The sequence below is a fragment of the Oncorhynchus mykiss genome, chromosome 15 (genome assembly GCF_057628025.1).
Source record: "Oncorhynchus mykiss isolate SJ-2025 chromosome 15, ASM5762802v1, whole genome shotgun sequence".
In the NCBI taxonomy this organism is placed as follows: Eukaryota; Metazoa; Chordata; class Actinopteri; order Salmoniformes; family Salmonidae; genus Oncorhynchus; species Oncorhynchus mykiss.
The window spans coordinates 8,742,501-8,768,006 of NC_143036.1; the positions used below are offsets into that span (position 1 = coordinate 8,742,501).

At 42.5% G+C, this 25,506-nt stretch overlaps 1 protein-coding gene and 1 long non-coding RNA gene across 7 annotated transcripts in view; one reads left to right on the forward strand and one right to left on the reverse strand.

The window, feature by feature from the left end:
• LOC149977374 (uncharacterized) overlaps positions 1 to 25,506 on the forward strand; it is a 934,188-nt gene that overhangs the window by 489,210 nt on the left and 419,472 nt on the right. The gene's annotated exons all lie outside the window — the stretch shown is intronic.
• Positions 1 to 25,506, reverse strand: part of LOC110489549 (guanine nucleotide exchange factor VAV3) — a 189,254-nt gene that overhangs the window by 95,890 nt on the left and 67,858 nt on the right. For 3 of the 6 annotated variants that reach the window (XR_016486490.1, XR_016486492.1, XM_036945704.2), the window contains exons 3-10: positions 12,961 to 13,019; positions 12,803 to 12,871; positions 12,120 to 12,231; positions 11,243 to 11,332; positions 10,737 to 10,805; positions 9,876 to 9,979; positions 9,578 to 9,677; positions 6,402 to 6,497 (exon numbers count right to left, since the gene is read on the reverse strand). Coding sequence is in view for 2 of the 6 variants with exons in the window: in XM_036945704.2 (XP_036801599.2) it covers positions 6,402 to 6,497; positions 9,578 to 9,677; positions 9,876 to 9,979; positions 10,737 to 10,805; positions 11,243 to 11,332; positions 12,120 to 12,231; positions 12,803 to 12,871; positions 12,961 to 13,019 (699 nt within the window). In the remaining 4 variants the exon portion in view is untranslated. Of the gene's footprint in view, positions 1 to 6,401; positions 6,498 to 9,577; positions 9,678 to 9,875; positions 9,980 to 10,736; positions 10,806 to 11,242; positions 11,336 to 12,119; positions 12,232 to 12,802; positions 12,872 to 12,960; positions 13,020 to 25,506 lie in introns of all 6 variants that reach the window. The other 3 variants (XR_016486491.1, XR_016486489.1, XM_036945703.2) reach the window with 1 other exon arrangement.

Consider the following 25,506-nt stretch of genomic DNA (forward strand, 5'->3'; position numbering starts at 1 on the left):
GAAACCCAGGCAGGAGTCCTGAGAGAAGCCCTGACAGGAGTCCTGAGAGAAGCTCTGAGAGAAGCCCAGACAGAAGTCCTGAGAGAAGCCCAGACAGGAGTACTGAGAGAAGCTCTGAGAGAAGCCCAGACAGGAGTCCTGAGAGAAGCTCAGACAGGAGTCCTGAGAGAAGCTCTGAGAGAAGCCCAGACAGGAGTCCTGAGAGAAGCTCAGACAGGAGTCCTGAGAGAAGCTCTGAGAGAAGCCCAGACAGGAGTACTGAGAGAAGCCCAGACAGGAGTGAGCAAAACAGAGATGACAGGTAGGCATTAGGCATTCTCTCTTCTCTCTCTACCTGACAGTTCAGCTGCAGATCAACATCATAGACACACAGTGTTAACCAAGGTTCTACCATGCTATAAATGTGCTGCGTTTATCAGCTGATGTTGTGTTGTTTGACATTTATGAGATGTTTCTTCTCATTTAATATCTCAGAAATAGAGAAATAAACAAGGACAACCAAACAAAGGGATCACTAATGGGGCCCGGCTCCACAAGGGGGCAAAAGGGGGCTTAGCCCCCTCAGTTGAAATTTGTGCTCCCTCAGTTTTCGTTCAATGTCCTTATATAAAAAATGTCTCAAAAAGTTTTAATAAAATGATCGAGTGGCAGGTTGCCGCAAAATCTGAATCTCCGCTGCACTGTGTCAGCACAACGGACAGAGCAGGTAGCGGAATGTGTAGGGGGGTTATGGTAAGCCACTGGTTAGGTATGACCCTTTCGGGCCTCCATAAAAAGCTGGAAAAACACTTATCTGTAGTCGGCTAAGGGAATACCGTAATGTTCAGTTTAGTTTATATATGTTACCCCCCTTTGCCATTGATTTTCATTGCTGCGCAGATGATACACAACTTTGCATTTCTGTGTCACCAGAGGATTTCAGCTCTACAGATACATTAATAGACTGTATTACCTAGGTGACTGGCTAGACTGCAAACTCTCCTTCCAGACTCATGTCAAACATCTCCAATACAAAATCAAATCTAGAGTCGGCTTTCTATTTCGCAACAAAGCCTCCTTCACTCACGCCGCCAAACTTACCCTAGTAAAACTGACTATCCTACCGATTCTCGACTTTGGCGATGTCATCTACAAAATAGCCTCCAACACTCTACTCAGCAAACTGGATGCAGTTTATCACAGTGCCATCCGTTTTGTTACTAAAGCACCTTATACCACCCACCACTGCGACCTGTATGCTCTAGTCGGCTGGCCCTCGCTACATGCAAGTGAGAACTTGTTCTCAACTAGCCTACCTGGTTAAATAAAGGTGTTCTCAACTAGCCTACCTGGTTAAATAAAGGTGAAATAAAAAAATAAAAAATAATGATAGCAGATACAATGAAAGTAACTTAATGTATGTCCCTTGACTACCCCGAATACCTGTGTTGATCCTACAGCTATTGTATGCAGTAATTATGTGCCTATGTATCAGAGTTATACTGTTAGCACTGAGGCGGTGTGCACTAGGAGGAAATCCACTGTGTGCAGCTCACCGTGCACTATCAGCTCCAATATAAATAACATGAGCATGTCTACTTCCGATAAGCTTCTCAGTAAAGTAATAAAACACAATCAAGCTTCCCATAAAAGTGCTAAAAATAGCCCACATTAACATATGTAGCCAAAGAAACAAGGGTCATGAAATCAATAACTTGCTAGTAACAGATGACACTGATATTCTGACTACAGTGGTAGCAATACATCGTTATAAAATCTAAAGAAAAGACAGAAATGCCAATGGGAGCGGTCTATATTCAGAACCACATTCATTTAAAGCTTAGAGGGGATCTCATGTTAAATACTGTTGAAGTAATATTGCTACAAGTTCATCTGCCCTCACCTAAAGCCCATTCTGGTGGGAAGCTGCTATTGACCACCAAGTGCTAACAGTCAGTAACTGGATAATATGTGTGAAATGCTTAATAATGTGTGTGATATCAACAGAGAAGTATATTTTCTGGGTGATTTAAATACTGACTGGCTCTCATCAAGATGCCCACTCAAGAATAAGCTTCAACCTGTAACCAAAGCCTGCGACCTGGTTCAGGTTATTAGTCAACCTACCAGGGTAGTTACAAACAGCACAGGAATGAAATCATCAACATGCATTGATCACATTTTTACCAATGCTGCAGAAATTAGCTTTAAAGCAGTATCCAAATCCATTGGATATAGTGATCACAATATAGCAGCCATATCTCGGGGAACCAAAGTTCCAAAGGCTGGGCCTAATATAGTGTATAAGATGTATGCTGATGACTCAACACTTACCAAAGAGCTGTAGTTAGTTTCAGAATGGGTGGCAAGAAATAAGTTAGTTCTAAATATGTCAAATCATTCAATAAAAACCCGAAACCTCATCTAAATCTTGTAATGGATAATGTGGAAATTTAGTAAATTGAGGTGACTAAATTGCTTGCAGTAACCCTGGATTGTAAACTATCATGATCAAAACATGTTGATACAACAGTAGCTAAGATGGGGAGAAGTCTGTCCATAATAAAGGGCTGTTCTGCCTTCATAACAACACTATCAACAAGGTAGGTCCTACAGCTCTTAGTTTTGTCATTCCTGGACTATTGTTTAGTTGTGTGGTCAGGTGCCACAAAGAGAGACTCCTGAAAATGGTCTAGGGCACTGCATTGCAGTGCTAGCTGTGCCACCAGAGACTCTGGGTTCGTGCCCAGGCTCTGTCACAGCCGGCCGTGACTAGGAGGTCCGTGGGGCAACGCACAATTGGCCTAGCGTCGTCCGGGTTAGGGAGGGCTTGGCCGGTAGGGATATCCTTGTCTCATCGCGCACCAGTGACTCCTGTGGCGGGCTTACCACACACATCTATACCACCCCACACACATTTATCTTACCACACACACATCTATGCTACCACACACACACACACACATCTATACCACACACACACCTGGAAATTACATTCCAACCAACCCCATAATCCTGAATAGGACATAAAAAGGTGTGTGTGTGTGTGTGTGTGTGTGTGTGTGTGTGTGCGCGCGCGGCTTTAATTGCTTTCCTGTAGCTGGCGTGGCGTAAACAAGACATCTAGGCCGTCTGTCTGTCCTTGTGGTGGAGGATAAGGAAGGTTACCATGCATGTCCTTCACACACACACACACACACAGCCAAGCCCAATTAAATGACTTACTTCCCCTCTCCTTCAGTCCCCTCCCGCTGGGTCGTATGCGTCAGCCTAGCACTCCTCAAATCCCAGGTGTCACTCAAGCTGAATCTGGCCATTACTATCACAAGCAACGTGACAGGACCCTATTTTTCATCCTCTGCTCCTAACACCCACCCACACAGGGACTGTACATAGTACAGGCTTACTGATGGATTCCAGTTCTAGTGAGTTTAGGGAACAGAAAGACATTAATGGAGAGGAATGAGAGTAAAGAGTGAAAGAGAGACGGAGAGAGAGAGAAAGACAAAGGGAAAGAGGGAGAGCATTCTGACACTACTGGCATATTGATGGATTCTGGTTAGAGTGAGTTTAGGGACTGAGCCAGAGACTCCCCCCTCCATCTCCCTCCATCCCAACCTTACCTCCGCTACCTCCCTCCTTCCTGCCCCAGGAGCAGGCTCCCTCCAGTGGAGCGGATCAGGGGCCTGTCACATGCCCGGTCCCCAGGGAAGTGAGAGGAGTGAAGCGGGACGACGATGAAGGAAGTGAGGAGAGGACCTGACCACCAGTCACGCATGTCAACCCCCTAGATGCGTACACACAAACCCACACCTTTTTAACTAGCCCCTGACTGTTAACCTGTCCGCTCACGCAGTGGTGATGTCTGCAAGAGCTGCAGGAGTCAGGGCAGGAGGCCTGACTGACTGACTCTAGTGGTGACGTCTAGGAGAGCAGCAGGAGTCAGGGCCAGAGGGCTGATTGACTGACTCTAGTGGTTACGTCTAGGAGAGCAGCAGGAGTCAGGGCCAGAGGGCTGACTGACTGACTCTAGTGGTGATGTCTAGGAGAGCAGCAGGAGTCAGGGCCAGAGGGCTGATTGACTGACTCTAGTGGTACGTCTAGGAGAGCAGCAGGAGTCAGGGCCAGAGGGCTGATTGACTGACTCTAGTGGTGACGTCTAGGAGAGCAGCAGGAGTCAGGGCCAGAGGGCTGACTGACTGACTCTAGTGGTGACGTCTAGGAGAGCAGCAGGAGTCAGGGCCAGAGGCCTGATTGACTGACTCTAGTGGTACGTCTAGGAGAGCAGCAGGAGTCAGGGCCAGAGGGCTGACTGACTGACTCTAGTGGTGACGTCTAGGAGAGAAGCAGGAGTCAGGGCCAGAGGGCTGACTGACTGACTCTAGTGGTGACGTCTAGGAGAGCAGCAGGAGTCAGGGCCAGAGGCCTGATTGACTGACTCTAGTGGTACGTCTAGGAGAGCAGCAGGAGTCGTATCACACTATTCAAACACACTACACTCTTAGAAAAAAGGCTTCAAAAGGGTTATTTGGTTGTCCCCATTGGATAACCCTTTGAAGCCTCTTTGGTTCCAGGTAGAACCCTTCTGGGTTCCATGTAGAACCATTTCCACAGAGGGAATCCCTCTCTCCCTCTCTCTCTCTCTCTCTCTCTCTCTCTCTCTCTCAAGTGGAATTTGCAAAAGGCAAATAAACAATCAGAAATGAACGGTAAACATTAAACTCACTAAAGTTTTAAAATAATATAGACATTTTGAATGTTATATTATTGGCTATGTACAGTGTTGTAACAATGTGCAAGTAGTTGAAGTACGAAAGGGAGAATAAATAAACCTATGAATACAGTCTCAGTGGTCAGTATTCTGCCACTGTGTACTCTCTGTTTAGGGCCAAATAGCAGTCTAGTTTGCTATGTTTTTTTGTTAATGCTTTCCAATGTGTCAAGTGATTACATTTCTTGTTTTCTCATGATTTGGTTGGGTCTAATTGTGTTGCTGTCCTGGGGCTCTGTCGGGTCTGTTTGTGTCTGTGAACAGAGCCCCAGTACCAGCTTGCTGAGTGGCCTCTCATACGATATTTTGGAAAAAATACTATTTTACATTTGCTCAGTACATTGTTTTCACTGAGGAAATGTTACGAGTCTGCTGTTAATGACAATGCAGAGGTTTTTCCCAAGGTTGCTGTTGACGCATATCCCACGGTAGTTATTGGGGTCGAATTTGTCTCCACTTTTGTGAATTGTGGTTCATTTTTGTAGGTTGTCTGGCTGAAATATTTAGATTTGATAAGGAAGCTGAGATCAAATACAGTGAGCTTGGGACAGTGACAAATGGGTTGTTATTTTCGCTCTGTACTCCAAAACGTTTATATTATTTATATTATATATTATATATATTATATTTTATATTATACTATGAGGTTCAAGTGAAGACCGTCAGCTTAAATTTTTTGGTGTATTTTCATTCATAGCTAGTGAACAGTTTAGAAATTACAGCACTTTTTTTCAACCTAAATCCCCATTTTGTACCTAATTCCCAGTTGTACCATTTTAGGGGACTAGAAGTATTTGGACATATTCAATTATCTGTGTAAAAAAGTAGTCAAAAGTTGAGTATTTTGTCCCATATTACTAGAACACAATGATTACATCAAGCGTGTGACTCTGTGTGACAGACTTATTGGATTGCATTTGCTGTTTGTGTTGGTTGTGTTTCAGATTATTTTGTGCCCAATTTACATTTATGGTAAATAATGTATATTGTCATTTTGGAGTCACTTTTCTTGTAAATAAAAATATATCACGTTTCTAAACACTTGTACATTAATGTGAACGATACCATAATTATAGATAGTCCTGAATGAATTGTGAGTAATGATGAGTGAGAAAATTACAGATGCCCAAATATCATACCCTCAAGACAAGCTAACCTCTCACCATTACAATAACAGGGAAGGTTTGCATTTTTTTTTTTAAGGGCTGGGGGGGGGGGTGATATTTGTGCAAAACATGTGTGACTGCCCCAATACTTTTGTAACTCACTGTTTAAGCCAGTTACTGTAATTCACTTTCCTTCCATCTATAGCAATTCCTAATAATATGGTGTACGTACTGTAGGAGACCCCTCTAAGCCTGCCATTGACGATGTACAGACCCAGCATACGACAGAGCTGCAGGAGTTGTGACCCGTTTTTGTTGGTTGTTTTAATGGTAGTTGTAGCCTCAGTCTGTTTTTCTCTCTCATTCTTTTCTTTCTACCATACATGTAAAAGGTCGGGACACACATGAAGGCGGGCGGAGCTAGTCCGTGATCGAAACATGGATGGGTGTGCCTCCACTGCTGATAGTCAGTGTTGCAGCTTTAGTCCTGCTACTGAGGTAACAGTTGAATGGAGCTCATTCCCAGTTCTCTGAAGAGATCTTACCTGTAGAAGAAGGGGATACTTCAGTACCCGCTGCATCGGGACAACCAGCAGATCTCTCAGTGTAAACTTGCCATGGTTGGCTCTCTTTGCACATTCCTGAAAACAAAAAACACAAATGAATTGAATGCAGTTCAATTGACTGATTGATAAGCCACTCTGGATAATGTAAAATGACAGGAATGTAAAATACATGATAATGCACAGAATGTGAACTGTCACTGCATTGTAATGAAAAGCACATACAGTACCATTTAAACGTTTGGATATACCAACTCATTCAAGGGTTTTTCTTTATTTTCACTATTTTCTACATTGTAGAATAATAGTGAAGACATCAAACCTATGAAATAACACATATGGAATCATGTAGTAACCAAAAAAGTGTTAAACAAATCTAAATATATTTTATTATTTGAGATTCTTCAAAGGAGCCACTCTTTGCCTTGATTACAGCTTTGCACACTCTTGGCATTCTCTCAACCAGCTTCACCTGGAATGCTTTTCCAACTATCTTGAAGGAATTCACACATATGCTGAGCACTTGGCTGCTTTTCCTTCACTCTGCGGTCCAACTCATCCCAAACTATCTCAATTGGGTTGAGGTCGGGTGATTGTGGAGGCTAGGTCATCTGATGCAGCACTCCATCACTCTCCTTGGTCAAATAGCCCTTACACAGCCTGGAAGTGTGTTGGGTCATTGTCCTGTTGAAAAGAATGCTGTGGTAGCCATGCTGCTTAAGTGTGCCTTGAATTCTAAATAAATGACAGACCGTGTCACCAGCAAAGCATCCCCACACCGTTACACCCCCTCCTCCATGCTTCACAGTGGGAAACACACATGCGGAGATCATCCATTCACCTACTCTATGTCTCACAAAGTGAGATGTGGTTGGAACCAAATATTTCAAATTTGGACTAATCAGACCAAAGGACAGATTTCCACCGGTCTAATGTCCATTGCTTGTGTTTCTTGGCCCAAGCAAGTCTCTTCTTATTATTGGTGTCCTTTAGTAGTGGTTTCTTTGCAGCAATTCGACCATAAAGGCCTGATTCACACAGTCTCCTCTGTATAGTTGATGTTGAAATGTGTCTGTTACTTGAACACTGTGAAGCATTTATTGCACATTTCTGAGGCTGGTAACTCAAATGAACATATCCTCTGCAGCAGAGGTAACTCTGGGTCTTCCTTTCCTGTGGTGGTCCTCGTGAGAGACAGTTTCATCATAGTGCTTGATGGTTTTTGCGACTGCACTTGAAGAAACTTTCAAAGTTCTTGAAATGTTGACATTCATGTCTTAAAGAGCGAGGAGTACCTCAAATAAATAACACACTCGCACAATGATTAACACACAGGACAAGACCTGTAATCATCTGCGCAATCCAAACGGGCACGAAAGCCCAAAACACACAGCACAGGTACTCACACACACCAATAGACATTCTAACAATAATGGACCCCACCAAGGTGAACAAAGGGAACATATATACAAATACAATCAGTGGGAATAGGGGCCAGGTGTGGGAATAGGGGACAGGTGTGGGAATAGGGGCCAGGTGTGGGAATAGGGGCCAGGTGTGGGAATAGGGGCCAGGTGTGGGAATAGGGGCCAGGTGTGGGAATAGGGGCCAGGTGTGGGAATAGGGGCCAGGTGTGAGAATAGGGGACAGGTGTGGGAATAGGGGACAGGTGTGGGAATAGGGGCCAGGTGTGGGAATAGGGGCCAGGTGTGGGAATAGGGGCCAGGTGTGGGAATAGGGGCCAGGTGTGGGAATAGGGGCCAGGTGTGGGAATAGGGGACAGGTGTGGGAATAGGGGCCAGGTGTGGGAATAGGGGCCAGGTGTGGGAATAGGGGCCAGGTGTGGGAATAGGGGCCAGGTGTGGGAATAGGGGCCAGGTGTGAGAATAGGGGACAGGTGTGGGAATAGGGGACAGTTGTGGGAATAGGGGCCAGGTGTGGGAATAGGGGCCAGGTGTGGGAATAGGGGCCAGGTGTGGGAATAGGGGCCAGGTGTGGGAATAGGGGACAGGTGTGGGAATAGGGGACAGGTGTGGGAATAGGGGACAGGTGTGGGAATAGGGGCCAGGTGTGGGAATAGGGGACAGGTGTGCGCAATGAAAGTTCCAGAGGGATCCGTGACATAAAGTAATGATGGACTGTTGTTTCTCTTTGCTTAATTGAGCTGTTCCTGTCATAATATGGACTTGGTATTTTACCAAATAGAGCTGTCTTCTGTACACCACCCCTACCTTGTCACAACACAACTGATCAGCTCAAACATATTAAGCAGGAAAGAAATTCACATTTAACAAGGCACACCTGTTAATTGAAATGCATTCCAGGTGACTACCTCATGAATCTGGTTGAGAGAATACCAAGAGTGTGCAAAGCTGTCCTCAAGGCAAAGGGTGGCTACTTTGAAGAATCTAAAATCTAAAAAATATTTTGATTTGTTTAACACTTTTTTGGTTACTACATGATTCCATCTGTGTTATTTCATAGTTTGGATGTCTTCACTATTATTCTACGATGTAGAAAATAGTCAAAATAAAGAAAAACCGTGGAATGAGTAGGTGTGCCCAAACCTTTGACTGGTACAGAGGACTGGCCATCCCACATATGCTCTCTCTAATTCTCTCTTTCTTTCTCTCTCTCGGAGGACCTGAGCCATAGGACCATGCCCCAGGAATACCTGACATGATGACTCCTTGCTGTCCCCAGTCCACCTGACTGTGCTGCTGCTCCAGTTTCAACTATTCTGCCTTATTATTATTCGACCATGCTGGTCATTTATGAACATTTGAACATCTTGACCATGTTTTGTTATAATCTCCACCCGGCACAGCCAGAAGAGGACTGGCCACCCCACATAGCCTGGTTCCTCTCTAGGTTTCTTCCTAGGTTTTGGCCTTTCTAGGGAGTTTTTCCTAGCCACCGTGCTTCTACGCCTGCATTGCTTGCTGTTTGGGGTTTTAGGCTGGGTTTCTGTACAGCACTTTGAGATATCAGCTGATGTACGAAGGGCTATATAAATAAATTTGATTTGATTTACTGTATTTTTTAAGAGAATAAACCCAAATGAAAAACAGTACAATGCAGTTGGTAATGCTAAACACTAGATGGCGCTATCTGGCCACTGATTTAGATTGATGATGACAGTTCATAAAGGACTTTACCTCCAGCTTCATTCGGACATCTTCCCTGTCTTTGCAGATGACATCCAAAGCAATGATGGCCGTTTCTACATGGCTACAGTATTTCCCATATATTAGCAACCTGGAACAGAGAGAGAGACAGACGGACGGAGGGAGGGAGGGAGGGAGGGAGGGAGGGAGGGAGGGAGGGAGGGAGGGAGGGAGGGAGGGAGGGAGGGAGGGAGGGAGACAGAGGAGGTAAGGTGGGAGAGAGAATGAGGAACGAGAGAACAAGGGAATGAGACAGAAAATTGAGACTTAAAGTTGAGTTGTACTGTACCTCTCTTTGTAGTTAATGAAGATCTGGTAGAGGTTCTGGGCACTTCTATGGCAGACAGAGTCTTGTATCGCCACATTCAGAGTCTTGTGAACTTTAACCAGAGCCTGAAACACAACAATGATAAACACAGTGAGGCTGGGATTCACAGCAAAGAGGACTAGACAGCCGACGATGCAGCTTTTAAAGTTTGCAGAGGTTGGGTTCATGGTAAAATGGCGGCTCAATCGTAAATGACCTTGAAAAGTAAAGTTCAAAACGCTGCGCTATAGCCTAAAGACCCATACGACTTGGGACGATTGAATCCCAGCCTAAAGACCCATACGACTTGGGACGATTGAATCCCAGCCTAAAGACCCATACGATTTGGGACTAGAGGTTTGGATTGAATCCCAACCTAAAGACCCATACGATTTGGGACTACAGGTTTGGGTTGAATCCCAGCTTAAAGACCCATACGACAAGTCTTACTAAGAAACAGAAAACCCTGTGCCCAGCAGTGTATCTAAAACCAGGTGCTGGTAAACAACTTGTATCCAACAATACTAGAAAAGACAACCGGTTTTTACACCTGTTTTAGGTTAAACTAGCTCTCCATCTCTACCATCTCTACCCACTCCCGAGTGGCGCAGCGGTCTATGGCAATGCATCTCAGTGCTAGAAGCGTCACTACAGACCCTGGTTTGATTCCAGGCTGTATCACAACCAGCCGTGATTGGGAGTCCCATAGGACAGCGCACAATTGGCCCAGCGTCGTCCGGGTTAGGATTTGGACGGGGTAGGCCGTCATTGTAAATAAGAATTTGTTCTTAAGTGACTTGCCTAGTTACTGTGGGTTATTGGGGTTTCTGTCCTGTAGCTTACCGGAATGTTGACAAACACTTTCTCCATCTCCTCCGAGGACAGGAAGGTGGTAAGAGGTGCCATAAAATACTGGATGGGAAAAACAGAGAGTTAGAAAAAGATTTCCACTAAAACAGGAGAGGAAGGAAAGCAGTTTCTGGAAAATAATGATTTCAGGCACAACATACAGTGGGCCAAAAAAGTATTTAGTCAGCCACCAATTGTGCAAGTTCTTCCACTTAAAAAGATGAGAGAGGCCTGTAATTTTATAGGGGAAGTCCTGTACTTGGCAGGAACACCAGAGAGATAGGGGAGGTACTGTACTTGGCAGTAACACCAGAGAGATAGGGGAGGTACTGTACTTGGCAGTAACACCAGAGAGATAGGGGAGGTACTGTACTTGGCAGGAATACCAGAGAGATTGGGGCTGTACTGTATTTGGCAGGAATACCAGAGAGATAGGGGCTGTACCGTATTTGGCAGGAACACCAGAGAGATAGGGGAGGTACAGTATTTGGCAGTAATACCTTCTCTATGGAGTCCAGAGTCTCTGTGTACTTCTCCTCAGTCTGCTTGATCTCTGTCAGACAACAGCTCCTGATGTCAGTCTCTACCTGCTTCTGGAAGCAGACACACACACACACACACACATACAGACACACATACACACACACACATACAACACAGCTCTCTAAGCAGAGCCTTCAGCATTAAATCATGGACACCATATGTGGGGTGTTTGACCTCCTGAGTAAGGGCACACAAAACTCCAACCAAAAACCACTAACAGTAGGTGTCACTCATAACACTGGAGTAGACAGCAGCTTAAGGTTGAGGTGAGAGAAGGAGATGAGAGAGAGAGGGAGAGAACGAGAGAGATAATGAGAGAGAGAACGAGAGAGAGAAAGAAAGAAACAGAGAGAGAGGAGAGAGAGAAAGCGAGAGAGAACGAGAGACAGAAAGAAACAGAGAGAAAGAAACAGAGAGAGAGGAGAGAGAGAGAGACAGTGGGAGAGAGAAATAAACAGTGAGAGGGAGAAAGGAGTGAGAGAGAGAGAAAGAGGAGAGAGATACAGAGAGAGAGAGAGAGAGAGAATGAGAGAGAGAAAGAAACAGAGAGAAAGAAACAGAGAGAGAGAGAGAGAGAGAAAGAGAGAGAGTGAGGGAAAGAGACATTGGGAGAGAGAAAGAAACAGTGAGAAGGAGAAAGGAGTGAGAGAGAGAGAGAAAGAGAGAGAGGAGAGAGAGACAGAGAGAGAGAGATAGAGAGAGAGAGATACAGAGAGAGAGAAAGACAGAGAGAGATACAGAGAGAGATACAGAGAGAGAGAGAGAGAGAGAGAGAGAGATACAGAGGGAGAGAGAGAGAGAGAGAGAGAGAGGAGAGAAAGAGGGAGAACTAACCAGAGGAGGAGGAACAGCCTCAGCCTTCATCAGATCTTCGTAGATCTCACCACCATCTTCATCATCGTAGACACAGTCATACAGATCCTCTTCATCCTCCACAGCTTTCTCACTGTCACACACACAGGCAGGAGGAACACATTATCACACTAGCTATAATGACACTCACAACCCTCATTTGTCAAGAGGCACAAGACAGGAGAGATCATGAGGATAGACAGTACAAAAAAATGTTGAAAATGCGTGTTTTTGGCTGAAAAGACATTGAAATGTGTATTTCATTTGAAAAAATGTTGAAAATGTGTCTGTTTTGGTTAAAAAGTTGTTGAAAATGTGTATTTTTTTGTTGAAAAGATGTTGAAAATGTGTATTTTTTTGTTGAAAAGATGTTGAAAATGTGTATTTTTTTGTTGAAAAGATGTTGAAAATGTGTATTTTTTTGTTGAAAAGATGTTGAAAATGTGTATTTTTTTGTTGAAAAGATGTTGAAAATGTGTATTTTTTTGTTGAAAAGATGTTGAAAATGTGTATTTTTTTGTTGAAAAGATGTTGAAAATGTGTATTTTTTTGTTGAAAAGATGTTGAAAATGTGTATTTTTTTGTTGAAAAGATGTTGAAAATGTGTATTTTTGGTTGAAAACGTCTTGTGCTCACTGGCAACCCAGAGGTAAGGAAAGACGTACTCAATCAGATCCACCAGATGGCTATAGATGTCTTCGTCTTCTTCTAGACTCTCCTCTGAAGGAAAAGGCCTTTTGGAAAGAATAGCACAAAATCAGTAACGGTTAAAAACACAACACATTCTGATTTAGAAATTGGAATAAACACCAAAACCACTTACTTTATACCAGTTTGTTCTGAAATCGTTGTGCTGGACAGTTTGGACAATGTGTCCATAACCTGCAATGAAAATTAATGGAAACGTTTTAGACTTGGTTTGATGTAATGAGGAAATTAGTGTTGTACGTCTGTTGTTTAGTCAATAGAGGGCAGTGTTTACTCAATAGTAGATTATGACAGTACGAGACCTGTGGAAGAGGTGGTAAATTATTTGAGTGATTAAATAACTTTTCCAACACAATCCATACGGTTAAGAAAATGGTTTCTATTGCATAATCAATAGAGAGCAGTAACAATATTAATCAGAATATTTTTTCTCTCATTTCAGACCAAAAGGCAGTGACGTTGTCAGCTGCTACAGAATCACACAGTGTTCATAGGATGTCATCAATACCAATACAATAGGGAATTATCAGTGTGTCCTCTGTCCAGTCTGGCGTCAATCACTATCCACAGAATAATCCATAACATTCAGTATTAAAGGAATACCTTGGGATTTTGGCATTAAGGCCCTTTTTTAAAAATCTACTTCCCTAAAAATTCAGATGAATTTGTGGATACCATTTTTATATACAGTGCCTTGTGAAAGTATTCGGCCCCCTTGAACTTTGTGACCTTTTGCCACATTTCAGGCTTCAAACATAAAGATATAAAACTGTATTTTCTTGTGAAGAATCAACAACAAGTGGGACACAATCATGAAGTGGAACGACATTTATTGGATATTTCAAACTCTTTTAACAAATCAAAAACTGAAAAATTGGGCGTGCAAAATTATTCAGCCCCTTTACTTTCAGTGCAACAAACTCTCTCCAGAAGTTCAGTGAGGATCTCTGAATGATCCAATGTTGACCTAAATGACGAATGATGATAAATACAATCCACCGGTGTGTAATCAAGTCTCCGTATAAATGCACCTGCACTGTGATGGTCTCAGAGGTCCGTTAAAAGCGCAGAGAGCATCATGAAGAACAAGGAACACACCAGGCAGGTCCGAGATACTGTTGTGAAGAAGTTTAAAGCCGGATTTGGATACAAAAAGATTTCCCAAGCTTTAAACATCCCAAGGAGCACTGTGCAAGCGATAATATTGAAATGGAAGGAGTATCAGACCACTGCAAATCTACCAAGACCTGGCCGTCCCTCTAAACTTTCAGCTCATACAAGGAGAAGACTGATCAGAGATGCAGCCAAGAGGCCCATGATCACTCTGGATGAACTGCAGAGATCTACAGCCGAGGTGGGAGACTCTGTCCATAGGACAACAATCAGTCGTATATTGCACAAATCTGGTCTTTATGGAAGAGTGGCAAGAAGAAAGCCATTTCTTAAAGATATCCATAAAAAGTGTCGTTTAAAGTTTGCCACAAGCCACCTGGGAGACACACCAAACATGTGGAAGAAGGTGCTCTGGTCAGATGAAACCAAAATTGAACTTTTTGGCAACAATGCAAAACGTTATGTTTGGCGTAAAAGCAACACAGCTGAACACACCATCCCCACTGTCAAACATGGTGGTGGCAAAATCATGGTTTGGGCCTGCTTTTCTTCAGCAGGGACAGGGAAGATGGTTAAAATTGATGGGAAGATGGATGGAGCCAAATACAGGACCATTCTGGAAGAAAACCTGATGGAGTCTGCAAAAGACCTGAGACTGGGACGGAGATTTGTCTTCCAACAAGACAATGATCCAAAACATAAAGCAAAATCTACAATGGAATGGTTCAAAAATAAACATATCCAGGTGTTAGAATGGCCAAGTCAAAGTCCAGACCTGAATCCAATCGAGAATCTGTGGAAAGAACTGAAAACTGCTGTTCACAAATGCTCTCCATCCAACCTCACTGAGCTCGAGCTGTTTTGCAAGGAGGAATGGGAAAAAATGTCAGTCTCTCGATGTGCAAAACTGATAGAGACATACCCCAAGCGACTTACAGCTGTAATCGCAGCAAAAGGTGGCGCTACAAAGTATTAACTTAAGGGGGCTGAATAATTTTGCACGCCCAATTTTTCAGTTTTTGATTTGTTAAAAGAGTTTGAAATATCCAATAAATGTCGTTCCACTTCATGATTGTGTCCCACTTGTTGTTGATTCGTCACAAAAAAATACAGTTTTATATCTTTATGTTTGAAGCCTGAAATGTGGCAAAAGGTCGCAAAGTTCAAGGGGGCCGAATACTTTCGCAAGGCACTGTATCTGTGTCTAGCAGATACCCATAGACTTCCAGTCCTTTGCGCTGACGCTAGTTAGCATTGGCTTGCGAAACTACCTCTTACTTCACACTGGACACAAAGACGTAAACTTGTATCCACGAGTTGATCTGACTCTGGGGAGGTAGATAAAAGGGCCAACATCCTGAAGTATCTCTTTAAGTCTAGTGATCATCAACCCCCAGCTTGAGTGTCAAAACAGAACACTGGAAATCATGTGTGCAACAGAAAGGGGAAATATATACAGTATATATGTGTATAACAGAAAGGGAAAATATATACAGTATATATGTGTATAACTGAAAGGGGAAATATATACAGTATATATGTGTATAACTGAAAGGGAAAATATATACAGTATATATGTGTATAACTGAAAGGGGAAATATATACAGTATATATGTGTATAACTGAAAGGGGAAATATATACAGTATATATGTGTATAACTGAAAGGGGAAATATATACCGTATATATGTGTATAACTGAAAGGGGAAATATATACAGTATATATGTGTATAACTGAAAGGGGAAATATATACAGTATATATGTGTATAACTGAAAGGGGAAATATATACAGTATATATGTGTATAACTGAAAGGGGAAATATATACAGTATATATGTGTATAACTGAAAGGGAAAATATATACAGTATATATGTGTATAACTGAAAGGGGAAATATATACAGTATATATCTGTATAACTGAAAGGGGAAATATATACAGTATATATGTGTATAACTGAAAGGGGAAATATATACAGTATATATGTGTATAACTGAAAGGGGAAATATATACAGTATATATGTGTATAACTGAAAGGGAAAATATATACAGTATATATGTGTATAACTTAAAGGGGAAATATATACAGTATATATGTGTATAACTTAAAGGGGAAATATATACAGTATATATGTGTATAACTGAAAGGGGAAATATATACAGTATATATGTGTATAACAGAAAGGGGAAATATATACAGTATATATGTGTATAACTTAAAGGGGAAATATATACAGTATATATGTGTATAACTTAAAGGGGAAATATATACAGTATATATGTGTATAACTGAAAGGGGAAATATATACAGTATATATGTGTATAACTGAAAGGGGAAATATATACAGTATATATGTGTATAACTGAAAGGGGAAATATATACAGTATATATGTGTATAACTGAAAGGGGAAATATATACAGTATATAGGTGTATAACTGAAAGGGGAAATATATACAGTATATATGTGTATAACAGAAAGGGGAAATATATACAGTATATATGTGTATAACTGAAAGGGGAAATATATACCGTATATATGTGTATAACTTAAAGGGGAAATATATACAGTATATAGGTGTATAACTGAAAGGGGAAATATATACAGTATATATGTGTATAACTGAAAGGGGAAATATATACAGTATATATATGTGTACAACTGAAAGGGGAAATATATACAGTATATATGTGTATAACTGAAAGGGGAAATCTATACAGTATATATGTGTATAACTGAAAGGGGAAATATATACAGTATATATGTGTATAACTGAAAGGGGAAATATATACAGTATATATGTGTATAACTGAAAGGGGAAATATATACAGTATATATGTGTATAACTGAAAGGGGAAATATATACAGATGCTGTACATTGTCTTAATCCCTCTAAATTGAGTATGAACTTTCGTGATCATACATTTCCCCATTACACTCCCTAATTGTATTCTATTTTTACTTAACCTTTATTTAAACTTTAACTAGGCAAGTCAGATAACCCCTATGGAGAATTCATGGAAGTAAATCATGGGTACAATAATTACTAGATAAAAAAAATAAAGCAATGAAAGAAAAATCCAAATTTGACCAAATGTAACGAACCAACCAAAGTGGTTAAAGAATAAAATCAATGATTGCATCTTTAACTTAATTTAGTAGTGTTTGGTTCTGTGAGTCGATGAACACGTGATTGACAAGCATGGTGTAACGACATGTAATTTCACGCTGAAGTGGTCAGTAATGACCTCTGTCCTTGACCGAGAGTCTGAGACTGAGAGTCTTTCTAACAGCATGCTAATGAGCCAAAATACCACTTTATACAAATCACTTTAACAGACATGTACTTATAGTGGCTTCCTATGTCCTGTTCACTCATATGTTGTAGTTCTTATAGGGGCTTCCTATGTCCTGTTCACTCATATGTTGTAGTTCTTATAGGGGCTTCCTATGTCCTGTTCACTCATATGTTGTAGTTCTTATAGGGGCTTCCTATGTCCTGTTCACTCATATGTTGTAGTTCTTATAGGGGCTTCCTATGTCCTGTTCACTCATGTATTGTAGTTCTTATAGGGGCTTCCGATGTCCTGTTCACTCATATGTTGTAGTTCTTATAGGGGCTTCCTATGTCCTGTTCACTCATATGTTGTAGTTCTTATAGGGGCTTCCTTTGTCCTGTTCACTCATATGTTGTAGTTCTTATAGGGGCTTCCTATGTCCTGTTCACTCATATGTTGTAGTTCTTATAGGGGCTTCCTTTGTCCTGTTCACTCATATGTTGTAGTTCTTATAGGGGCTTCCTATGTCCTGTTCACTCATATATTGTAGTTCTTAAAGGGGCTTCCGATGTCCTGTTCACTCATATGTTGTAGTTCTTATAGGGGCTTCGTATGTCCTGTTCACTCATATGTTGTAGCTCTTATAGGGGCTTCCTATGTCCTGTTCACTCATATGTTGTAGTTCTTATAGGGGCTTCGTATGTCCTGTTCACTCATATGTTGTAGTTCTTATAGGGGCTTCGTATGTCCTGTTCACTCATATGTTGTAATTCTTATAGGGGCTTCCTATGTCCTGTTCACTCATATATTGTAGTTCTTATAGGGGCTTCCGATGTCCTGTTCACTCATATGTTGTAGTTCTTATAGGGGCTTCCTATGTCCTGTTCACTCATATGTTGTAATTCTTATAGGGGCTTCCTATGTCCTGTTCACTCATATATTGTAGTTCTTATAGGGGCTTCCGATGTCCTGTTCACTCATATGTTGTAGTTCTTATAGGGGCTTCCTATGTCCTGTTCACTCATATGTTGTAGCTCTTATAGGGGCTTCCTATGTCCTGTTCACTCATATGTTGTAGTTCTTATAGGGGCTTCGTATGTCCTGTTCACTCATATGTTGTAGTTCTTATTGGGGCTTCGTATGTCCTGTTCACTCATATGTTGTAATTCTTATAGGGGCTTCCTATGTCCTGTTCACTCATATGTTGTAGTTCTTATAGGGGCTTCCTATGTCCTGTTCACTCATATGTTGTAGTTCTTATAGGGGCTTCCTATGTTGTAGTTCTTATATCAAATCAAATTTTATTGGTCACATACACATGGTTAGCAGATGTAATTGCGAGTGTAGCGAAATGCTGGTGCTTCTAGTTCCAACAGTGCAGTAATAACTAACAATTCCCAACAACTACCTTTTACACACAAATCTAAAAGGGGTGAATGAGAATATATTCATATAAATATATGGATGAGCAATGGCCGAGCAGCTTAGGCAAGATGCAATAGATGGTATAAAATACAGTATATACAAATGATATAATGAACGTAAGATATGTAAACATTGTACTAGCGTTGGACTAGTAACTGGAAGGTTGCAAGTTCAAACCCCTGAGCTGACAAGGTACAAATCAGTCGTTCTGCCCCTGAACAAGGCAGTTAACCCACTGTTCCTACCCACTGTTCCTAGGCCGTCATTGAAAATAAGGATTTGTTCTGAACTGACTTGCCTAGTTAAATAAAGGTCAAATAAAACATTTATTAAAGTGTCCAGTGATTGGGTCTCAATAAAGTTTATACATGTTATATGAGTAATGTAAGATATGTTGACATTATTAAAGTGTCCAGTGATTGGGTATCAATAAAGTTTATACATGTTATATGAGTATTGTAAGATATGTTGACATTATTAAAGTGGCATTATTTAGAGACATTGTTTAAAGTGACTAGTGATCCATTTATTAAAGTGTCCAGTGATTGGGTATCAATAAAGTTTATACATGTTATATGAATAATGTAAGATATGTTGACATTATTAAAGTGGCATTATTTGGAGACATTGTTTAAAGTGACTAGTGATCCATTTATTAAAGTGTCCAGTGATTGGGTCTCAATGTAGGCAGCAGCCTCTCTGAGTTAGTGGTGGCTGTTTAGCAGTCCTTGAGATAGAAGCTGTTTTTCAGTCTCTCTGTCCCAGCTTTGATGCACCTTAATGACCTCGCCTTCTGGATGAGAGCGGGGTGAACAGGCTCCGGTGGTTGTTGTTCTTGATGATCTTTTTGTCCTTCCTGTGACATCTGGTTATGTAGGTGGTATGGAGGGCAGGTAGTTTGCCCCCGGTGATGGTGGTGCGGTCTGCACAACGCCTCTGGAGAGCCCTGTGGTTGAGGACGGTGCATTTGCCGTACCAGGCTGTGATACAGCCCGACAGAATGCTCTCGATTGTGCATTTGCAAAAGTTTGACAGGGTTTTGGGTGACAAGCCAAATTTATTCAGCCTCCTGAGGTTGAAGAGGTACTGTTACACCTTCTTAACCACACTGTCTGTGTGGGTGGACCATTTCAGTTTGTCTGTGATGTGTACGCAGAGGAACTTAAAACTTTCCACCTTCTCCACTGTTGACCCTTCATTGTGGGGGGTGCTCCCTCTGCTGTTTCCTGAAGTCCACGATCATCTCCTTTGTTTTGTTGATATTCAGTGAGAGGTTGTTTTGCTGACACCACACTCCGAGTGCCCTCACCTCCTCCCTGTAGGCTGTCTGGTCGTTGTTGGTGATCAAGCCCACTACTGTTTTTGTCGTAGTGGGCATGCAGACATGATGATTGAGTTGGAGGCGTGCATGGCCACGCAGTCGTGGGTGAACAGGGAGTACAGAAGGGGGCTGAGCACGCCTCATGGGGCCCTAGTGTTGAGTATCAGTGAAGTGGAGATGTTGTTTCCTGCCTTCATCACCTGGGGGCGGCCCGTCAGAAAGTCCAGGACCCAGTTGCACAGGGAGGGGTTGAGACCCAGGGCCTCCAGCTTCATGATGAGCTTGGAGGGTTCTATGGTGTTGAATGCTGAGCTGTAGTCAATGAACAGCATTCTTACATGGGTATTCCTCATGTCCAGATGGGTTAGAGTGGTGTGTAGTGTGATGGCCATTGCGTCATCTGTGGACCTGTTGGGGAGGTATGTAAACTGAAGGGGGTCTAGGGTGGCCGGTAAGGTGGCGGTGATATGATCCTTGACTAGTCTCAAAGCGCTTCATGATGAGAGAAGTGAGCGCTACAGGCGGTAGTCATTTAGTTCAGTTACCTTTGCCTTCTTGGGTACATGAACAATGGTAGCAATCTTGAAGCATGTGGGGACAACAGACTGGGTTAGGAAGCAATTAAATGTGTCTGTAAACACACCAGCCAGCTGGTCTGCGCATGCTCTGAGGATGCGGCGAGGGATGCCGTCTAGACCAGCAGCCTTGTTAACATGTTTAAATGTTTTACTCACGTCAGCCACTGAGAAGAAGAGGTGGAGGGACGCAGTCTTTGTCAGCAAGCCACGACGGTGGCACTATATTATCCTCAAAGCGGGCAAAGACGGTGTTTAGTTTGTCTGAAAGCATGACGACAGTATCTGTGACGTGGCTGTTTAAGTTTTTGCAGTCAGTGATATCCTGTAGACCCTGCCATATACGTTGTGTGAGCCACTGAATTGCAACTCCACCTTGTCCCTGTACCGACATTTCGCTTGTTTGATTGCCTTGGAGGGAATAACTACACTGTTTATATTCAGCCATATCACCAGGCCTCTTTCCATGGTAAAATGCGGTGGATTGCGCTTTCAGTTTTTCACGAATGCCGCCATCCATCCACGGTTTCTGGTTAGGGTAGGTTTTAATAGTCACAGTTGTTACGACGTCTCCAATGCACGTATTTATAAACACACTCACCGCGTCAGCAGATAGAGCAATGTCGTTCTCTGAGGCTGATTGGAACATGTTCCAGCCCGTGTGATCAAAACAATCTTGGAGCGTGGCTTCCGATTGGTCAGACCAGCGTTGATTGGTTCTCGTCACTGGTACATCCTGTTTGAGTTTCTGCCTATAAGCCGGTATGAGCAAGATGGTGTCGTGGTCGGACTTGCCGAAGGGAGGGCAGGGGAGTGCTTTGTACCCATCGCGGAAGTTAGAGTAGCAGTGGTCGAGAGCAATAGCCCTTTGTGTTGTGCAATCAATATGCTGATAAAATTTAGGTAACATCGATCTCAAATTTGCTTTGTTCAAATCCCCAGCTACAACAAATGCAGCCTCCCGGTATATAGTTTCCAGTTAACATAGAGTCAAGTGAAGTTCCTTGAGGGCCGTCTTGGTGTTCGCTTGAGGGGGGATGTACACAGCTGTGACTATAATTGACAAGAATTCTCTTGGTAGGTAGAATGGCCAGCATTTGATTGTTAGGAACTCTAGGTTGCTTGAGCAGAAGGACTTTTGTTCCTGTATGTTGTTATGATCGCACCATGAGTTGTTAATCATAAAGCATACAACCCTGTCCTTCCTCTTCCCAGAAAGGTGTTTATCTCTGTCGGCGCGATGCATGGAGAAGCAGCCATGTTTCTGTGAAACAGAGAATGTTACAATCTCTGATGGCCCTCTGGAAGGAAACCCTTGCTCGAATTTCGTCTACCTGGTTGTCAAAAGACTAGACGTTGGCGAGTAGTATACTCAGGCATGGTGAGCGATGTGCCCGTTTACAAAGGCTGACCAGAAGACAGCTCCGTCTGCCCCTTCTGCGGCGCCGTTGTTTTCAGTCAGCTGCTGGGATTAGATCCATTGTCCTGGGTGGTGGTCTGAAGAGAGGACCTGCTTCAGAAAGTCGTATTCCTGGTCGTAATGTTGGTAAGTTGACGTTGCTCTTATATCCAATAGTTCTTCCCGGCTCTATGTAATAAGACTTAAGATTTCCTGGGGTAACAATGCAAGAAATAAAACATTTTAAAAAACTAAATACTGCATAGTTTCCTAAGAACGCGAAGCGAGGCGACCATCTCTGTCGGCGCCATCTTAACCTGACAGAGGCTTCCTATGGCATAACATGTAGACATGTCCTGTTAACTCATATGTTGTAGTTCCTTCCTATTTCTCTGTAGATTAACTATTGGCCTGTAAACACAGACACACACACAGACACACTCATTTAGCCCCAAGCCCTCAGCTCTCACTGATCAATACTGATCACACCAGCTCATAGAAGTCTCCTCCCCCAGCCAGGCTACTAATAAATCACATTAGACACAAACACACACACACACACACACACACACACACACACACACACACACACACACACACACACACACACACACACACACACACACACACACACACACACACACACAGGATAGTGGTTGGTGGCAATGTGATTTATACCGTTTCACAGCTCGACAAGAGCCATCCCGTAGATACTACATGTTGAACTCTCCACTGGGTGAGGTGAAGAGTAATCTGAGTTAACCCCTCTCCACTTGGTGAGGTGAAGAGTAATCTGAGTTAACCCCTCTCCACTGGGTGAGGTGAAGAGTAATCTGAGTTAACCCCTCTCCACTGGGTGAGGTGAAGAGTAATCTGAGTTAACCCCTCTCCACTGGGTGAGGTGAAGAGTAATCTGAGTTAACACCTCTCCACTGGGTGAGGTGAAGAGTAATCTGAGTTAACCCCTCTCCACTGGGTGAGGTGAAGAGTAATCTGAGTTAACCCCTCTCTACTGGGTGAGGTGAAGCGTAATCTGAGTTAACCCCTCTCCACTGGGTTAGATGAAGCGTAATCTGAGTTAACCCCTCTCTACTGGGTGAGGTGAAGCGTAATCTGAGTTAACCCCTCTCCACTGGGTTAGATGAAGCGTAATCTGAGTTAACCCCTCTCCACTGGGTTAGATGAAGCGTAATCTGAGTTAACCCCTCTCCACTGGGTTAGATGAAGTGCAACCTGAGTTAACTAAAGAAAGAACTAAAGTGTCTGTAGTGAATACCAGAACAGAGAACAGAGGCCACATCAGGCCATAGGAATACCAGAGCAGATCTCACAGTGAAGGGCAACAGACTCGTGTAATCTGCAGTAAGGAAAACAGACTCATGTAATCTGCAGTAAGGAAAACAGACTCATGTAATCTGCAGTAAGGAAATAGACTCATGTAATCTGCAGTAAGGAAAACAGACTCATGTAATCTGCAGTAGGGAAACAGACTCATGTAATCTGCAGTAGGGAAACAGACTCATGTAATCTGCAGTAGGGAAACAGACTCATGTAATCTGCAGTAGAGAAACAGACTCATGTAATCTGCAGTATGGGCAACAGACTCATGTAATCTGCAGTATGGGCAACAGACTCGTGTAATCTGCAGTAAGGAAACAGACTCATGTAATCTGCAGTAAGGAAACAGACTCATGTAATCTGCAGTAAGGAAAACAGACTCATGTAATCTGCAGTAGAGAAACAGACTCATGTAATCTGCAGTATGGGCAACAGACTCATGTAATCTGCAGTAGGGAAACAGACTCATGTAATCTGCAGTAGAGAAACAGACTCATGTAATCTGCAGTAAGGAAACAGACTCATGTAATCTGCAGTATGGGCAACAGACTCATGTAATCTGCAGTATGGAAACAGACTCATGTAATCTGCAGTAGAGAAACAGACTCATGTAATCTGCAGTAAGGAAACAGACTCATGTAATCTGCAGTATGGGCAACAGACTCGTGTAATCTGCAGTAAGGAAACAGACTCATGTAATCTGCAGTAAGGAAAACCGACTCATGTAATCTGCAGTAAGGAAAACAGACTCATGTAATCTGCAGTAGAGAAACAGACTCATGTAATCTGCAGTAGGGAAACAGACTCATGTAATATGCAGTAAGGAAAACAGACTCATGTAATCTGCAGTAAGGGAAACAGACTCATGTAATCTGCAGTAAGGAAACAGACTCATGTAATCTGCAGTAAGGAAACCGACTCATGTAATCTGCAGTAAGGAAAACAGACTCATGTAATCTGCAGTAAGGAAAACAGACTCATGTAATCTGCAGTAAGGGAAACAGACTCATGTAATCTGCAGTATGGGCAACAGACTCATGTAATCTGCAGTAGGGAAACAGACTCATGTAATCTGCAGTAGGGGCAACAGACTCATGTAATCTGCAGTAAGGAAAACAGACTCATGTAATCTGCAGTAAGGAAACAGACTCATGTAATCTGCAGTAAGGCAACAGACTCATGTAATCTGCAGTAAGGAAACAGACTCATGTAATCTGCAGTAAGGAAACAGACTCATGTAATCTGCAGTAGGGGCAACAGACTCATGTAATCTGCAGTAAGGAAACAGACTCATGTAATCTGCAGTAGGGAAAACAGACTCATGTAATCTGCAGTAAGGAAACAGACTCATGTAATCTGCAGTAAGGAAACAGACTCATGTAATCTGCAGTAGGGGCAACAGACTCATGTAATCTGCAGTATGGAAACAGACTCATGTAATCTGCAGTATGGGCAACAGACTCATGTAATCTGCAGTAAGGAAACAGACTCATGTAATCTGCAGTAAGGAAAACAGACTCATGTAATCTGCAGTAAGGAAAACAGACTCATGTAATCTGCAGTAAGGGAAACAGACTCATGTAATCTGCAGTATGGGCAACAGACTCATGTAATCTGCAGTAGGGAAACAGACTCATGTAATCTGCAGTAAGGAAACAGACTAATGTAATCTGCAGTAGGGGCAACAGACTCATGTAATCTGCAGTAAGGAAAACAGACTCATGTAATCTGCAGTAAGGAAACAGACTCATGTAATCTGCAGTAGGGGCAACAGACTCATGTAATCTGCAGTAAGGCAACATACTCATGTAATCTGCAGTAAGGAAACAGACTCATGTAATCTGCAGTAAGGAAACAGACTCATGTAATCTGCAGTAGGGGCAACAGACTCATGTAATCTGCAGTAAGGAAACAGACTCATGTAATCTGCAGTAGGGAAAACAGACTCATGTAATCTGCAGTAAGGAAACAGACTCATGTAATCTGCAGTAAGGAAACAGACTCATGTAATCTGCAGTAGGGGCAACAGACTCATGTAATCTGCAGTATGGAAACAGACTCATGTAATCTGCAGTATGGGCAACAGACTCATGTAATCTGCAGTAAGGAAACAGACTCATGTAATCTGCAGTAAGGAAACAGACTCATGTAATCTGCAGTAGGGAAACAGACTCATGTAATCTGCAGTAGGGAAACAGACTCATGTAATCTGC